Genomic DNA, 4,826 nt, shown 5'->3' with positions numbered 1-4,826 from the left:
CCGGGGCTGCGAGAGGTGGTGGGTGCTGGGGGAGGCTTGGTTGGGACCGTGGGGCTGACAAAGTGGGGGGGTCGTGGCGGGGCTTTTTCAGACATCCTTGCAGTGTTAGTGAAACAGAATCCCAGGATGGGTCAGGCTGGAAGGGACCACAGTGGGTCATCTGGTCAAACTTCCCTGCTCGGGCCGAGTCGACCCAGAGCATATGGCACAGGATTGTGTCCAGAAGGGTCTGGAATATCTCTAGGGAGGGACACTCCACACCCTTTCTGGGCAATCTTGAGAACTTTCCAATACTCGAGGACTTTCCAGCATAGTGTGGTACAAGCCTGTGGGGTGGAAAAGGGAAGGCTGGCATGGCCTTGGTATAGAGGGGTGTTTAATGTCTGGGGAAGGAATCACAGAATGGTTTGTGTTTGAATGAACCGTAAAGCTCATCTCGTTCCAACCTCTGCCACGAGCAGGGACACCTTCCACCAGACCAGATTGCTCCAAGCCTCATCCAGCCTGGCCTCGAGCAGTTTCAGGGATGAGGGAGAGTTGTAGGAACCTTGTTTTGGAAGAAGAGTGATGCGTTTCTAAATCCTCCTGTCAGCATGCCTTGTGCTGGGAGTCTCCTGGTTTGGGGAGCAGCATGTGTGGCTGTGGGGCAGTGTGAGCTGGAGTCTTGCTGTGTGGTGCCAGCCTAGCCTGTCCTGTGTCACTCAGTGTTACTGTGAGGCTGAGTAAAAAGGGACAGCGGGGAACAGATTCGTGGTGCAATTGTGGTCTTTGTGCAGCTGCTGTCTGCTCTCAGAAACAGGGTAGTTGGGCTGTTTGTTTTGCAGAAGTTTCCGAGTTCCTACATCCTCCTCAGATTGCAGGAATGTACTTATGAGTGGCAGTAATTTGGGAATAACTCAGGTGCTTGATTGGAGTTACTGGCATAATCAAGTATGTTAGCAAATGTACCTTGTAGCAACAAGATCTGTTCAGTGCTGTTCTATCTTTATTCCCTTCTCTTTTCCTCTGTGTCCCTTGGCTGGTTCTGGTGTGCTCCTGAGAAGGCCAGGTGTCCCAGGCAGATTTAGCTCCTGCAGATATTATGAACACAGGCACTGGGTACAAGAGAGATTTAACCAATGGTAAAAAAATGTGGTGTGATCTCAGTCTTTCATAGATGAGACAGAAAATGTGATGGAGTGGCCAGAGACTGCCTGGGTGTGTGGCAGGGATTTGCAGCTCTCATGGAGAGGCTTCTGCACTTGCCGTCTTAGAGAAGCCAAAGTAAACTGTTCCTCTTGGGCAGCATGTGAACAGCTCCTTCCCAACTGTCTCAAACAGGATTTTCAGTTCAGAGCACTGAAGAAGGTTCGCATCTTTGATGCTCCTGATGATCTTCCCAAAGAGCGTTCCAGCCTCCTCGCAGTGTCCAACAAATATGGGCTGGTCTTTGCTGGTGGAGGGACCAGCCTGCAGATCTTCCACACCAGGGATCTTCTCATGCAGAAACAGCTGGGAGAAGATCCCAATAAAATTGGTAAGACACACTTAAATCTCATGGTTTTGACAGTGACAGGTTTATATGGAATTTATGACATGGAGTTTTTGGCTTCTGATACATATTACAGCCTTTGTCATTCTCTGTCAGGCATCTGAATTGCCACAGTTTCTTGTGTGGGAAGGCAGGAACAAAGTTGGTAGCCATTCTTTGCTAGGTTGGTAGCCATTCTTTGAGCTCTGAGCCTGTGCATGTGTCAGGGATGTGTGTGAGTGGAGGGACAGAGTTCTCACACTGAGTTACCCACTCTGACTAAACAACTGTCCAGGAGAGGGGAAGAAACCACTGTTCCACCACCTGACTGCGAAATGGTTTTCATTCTCCTTAATAACTGTTCCACTCTGTGCATACATCAATAAAGCCAAAAATCTTACCACTTGCTATTACTCAGGTTATTGAGGAAGGAAAGTGGCGTTTTCTTTTCTTAGGAATTTGGCAACTCTCAAGATTATATTGATAGAGATGAAGGGATTTGCTTTCATTCAGTTTTTCTACATGTTACCTTTGATAGGTGCTGTTAATGGGACTGAGGATTTTTGCATAAATTTGTTGTATTGTTTTACAAGAACAAATCTTGCTATTTAAATTTGTCCCCTTTGTTCTATCTTCCTTTCCTTTTGTGTTTTAAGAGGAGAATATTCAGAGTACTGTGGTTCCCATGAAGTTTCCTGTGCAGCACCTGGCTCTGAGCTGTGACAATCTCACCCTGTCTGTCTGTATGATGTCCAGCGAGATCAGGTCTTTCATCAGCTTTTTTGATGTCCGCACATTCCTAAATCAGGTACAGCATGTGCCAAGTGGGATTGGCTTTGGTTTGGGGTTTTTTTCCAAATAACAGCAGAGGAGAGGTGTAGCTGGAGTGGGATTTTCTGTCTCTATGAGGGTTGTCTTGTAAAGGGGTTCAGTAAATTCAAAATCTGCTTGTTTTTATCAGTCATTTATTTGTAGGCAGGTTAAAACTGCTTTGAACTATGACTTCAGGAGAGTTTGGTTTTGTGCTCCGCTTTGACTGTCTTGTGTATTTGTCTTTCCTAAAAGGCAAAACAGCAGAAACATGCTTTTGCTTGTCACAAACTGGCCAAGGACTCGGGAAGCACAGCCATGGTCAGTGACCTGAAGTGGAACCCTGCCAACCCCACCATGGTGGCCATCTGCCTGTCCGATGGCAGCATCTCTGTCCTGCAGGTCACAGACTCTGTGAAGGTCTATGCCACCCTCCCATCCTCTGCTGCTGTCACATGTGGTGAGTGGCAGCCTTAGAGGGCACTCAGAATGTTGGGCACTGAAGGACAGATGCAGATTGAGAGGTGTATAAACACAGGCTGCTTGGCTCAGGAGGAGGTCTCCTAAAATTCTTCACAAAAAGGAAGGGTTTAAACTCGGTGAGACTCAGAAAATGTGTTGCAATGGAATACCTCTGTGCCAGCTGATTGCAGCAGCTGAGTCTTGTGAGTTATCAATTATGCCCACCTGTGGTTTGTGCTGTCTCAGGCTTGACTCATTTCCAGGAAAACATGCAAATAAGCATCATCACCTGTTGGTTTTTGAGCTGTGTAGTCTTGCTTTCTCTGTGACTGGATGACTCCTTGTTTGACTCAGATTCATGATTTTTTTGCAGTGGAAAAAAATAGCAATTTTAATTTACTGCTCCTGTTTTTGTGGGGCCTTGTAACTCTCCAGGTCCTTAATGCTAATGAAATTCTCCTCTTTTTTTTTTTGCCTAGTGTGTTGGAGCCCAAAGGGAAAACAACTGGCTGCAGGGAGGCAAAATGGCACCGTGGTGCAATATCTGCCTGTAAGTGTTGGTGGTATTAAGGCCTTATGTCTTTTCAGAAGTTTAAAATATGATGGTTTGGGGTTTGGTTTTTTTTTTTTTTTTCATTTGTTTGGTTGGTTCTTGCATCACAGACTGCAGAATTTGGTTAGGTGGCACATGGTGTGAGCCATGTGATGCTGCCCAAGTGATTCAATAATACTCAAGTGTCTTAGGCCAATATTTGATTTAGTTTAGGGTTTGCACTGGTCACTGAAAAGTCGAAATTTCAAAGTGGCCCATAATGAGTGTTAAAACATGGGTGAGTTGCTCTAAACCAGTTGTCTGGGCTTTCTGCAAAACTTGCAGCTGTCTTGTTTGTTGCCTTTTCTATGTATTTAAGAGTTGTTTTATTTGCAGAATCTGCAGGAGAAGAAAGTAATCCCTTGTCCTCCCTTTTATGATTCGGACAATCCCGTTAAAGGTACATCTTTTTATTACTTTTTAACTTGTTTTCTCTTTAAAAGTGTTTTATTCATTCTTCCCCCTGTTGTCTTTGGTTATAGCAGCTACATTGCACTGGTTATGTAGTTACAGTGTGATTTTCTGTGATTCTTAAGCTTGGTAGTTCAGGAGTTAGTTGCCATTTGTTTGTCATTTCCTTTTGTGTGCTGTGCACAGTTAAAATCAACAAGGAAGTACTATTATAAAGTGTTTCTGGCTGAGGTATTTGCTTTCTCTTTCAGTTTTGGATGTACTTTGGATTGGCACATATGTCTTTAGCATTGTGTATGCAGAGGCTGATGGGACCCTGGAAATGTCGCCACAAGTGGTCATTGCCATATTGCCTGTAAGTGCCAGCAGTCACAAAGACACAAGTGTCTGTTGCTTGTTCATTACAATGGCAAGTTGCTTTTCTTATTGACACTGACACCACTTAGAATCTGAGTTTGGTACTGCTGTAAATTGTGGGTTTGAGGTTGGGGAGATTGAGTGGAGGAAGTAGGATCCACCTGAAAATCCATGAGTAACCTGTTCTCTGCTGAGATCAAGTTATGACATTGTTGGTGTGCCCTGATGCTGTCAGATTTAAGGGAGATGGCTTGGTTTCTGCATGGGAAAATATGTTATCAATGTTGATCTTACAGAAAAAAGAAGAGAAGCGACCAGAGAAGTTTGTGAATTTCATGGAGCCGTGCTACACGAGCTGCACTGAGAGACAGCATCATTACTTCCTCAATTTTGTTGAGGAATGGTGAGTGGCAGGAGTCATGCCAAGGTCTTTCCCTTGATATGCATGTCTGAATGGTCAGTGCTTCTCCATAGATTGTGTTCCTCCTTTTTGTAGACCTTGCAGTGGACTGTCACGTTAATTTTAACCTGTTTGTGTCCATGCCTACAGGGATCTAGTTCTGGCAGCTTCAGCAGCTTCCACAGAAGTCAGCATTCTTGCCAGGCAGGGGGATCAGGTAATATTTTTATTCCATTTGTGGAATATATTTTGTGTTGCATTTGTGCAAATGTACATTTTCTTTC

General features: G+C 44.8%; 1 protein-coding gene across 2 annotated transcripts in view; it reads left to right on the top strand.

The window, feature by feature from the left end:
- The window catches only part of NUP214 (nucleoporin 214), a 59,466-nt gene that overhangs the window by 18,869 nt on the left and 35,771 nt on the right, over positions 1-4,826 (top strand). For both annotated transcript variants that reach the window (XM_017745508.1, XM_017745507.1), the window contains exons 2-9: positions 1,319-1,516; positions 2,167-2,318; positions 2,576-2,780; positions 3,262-3,332; positions 3,711-3,774; positions 4,037-4,140; positions 4,439-4,545; positions 4,693-4,759. In XM_017745508.1, coding sequence (XP_017600997.1) covers positions 1,319-1,516; positions 2,167-2,318; positions 2,576-2,780; positions 3,262-3,332; positions 3,711-3,774; positions 4,037-4,140; positions 4,439-4,545; positions 4,693-4,759 — 968 coding nt within the window. The remainder of the gene's footprint in view (positions 1-1,318; positions 1,517-2,166; positions 2,319-2,575; positions 2,781-3,261; positions 3,333-3,710; positions 3,775-4,036; positions 4,141-4,438; positions 4,546-4,692; positions 4,760-4,826) is intronic.

The sequence above is a fragment of the Corvus brachyrhynchos genome, unplaced genomic scaffold (genome assembly GCF_000691975.1).
Source record: "Corvus brachyrhynchos isolate BGI_N302 unplaced genomic scaffold, ASM69197v1 scaffold59, whole genome shotgun sequence".
In the NCBI taxonomy this organism is placed as follows: Eukaryota; Metazoa; Chordata; class Aves; order Passeriformes; family Corvidae; genus Corvus; species Corvus brachyrhynchos.
Note: the sequence above shows the minus strand (reverse complement) of the source record. Positions and strands in the feature narration are given on the sequence as shown.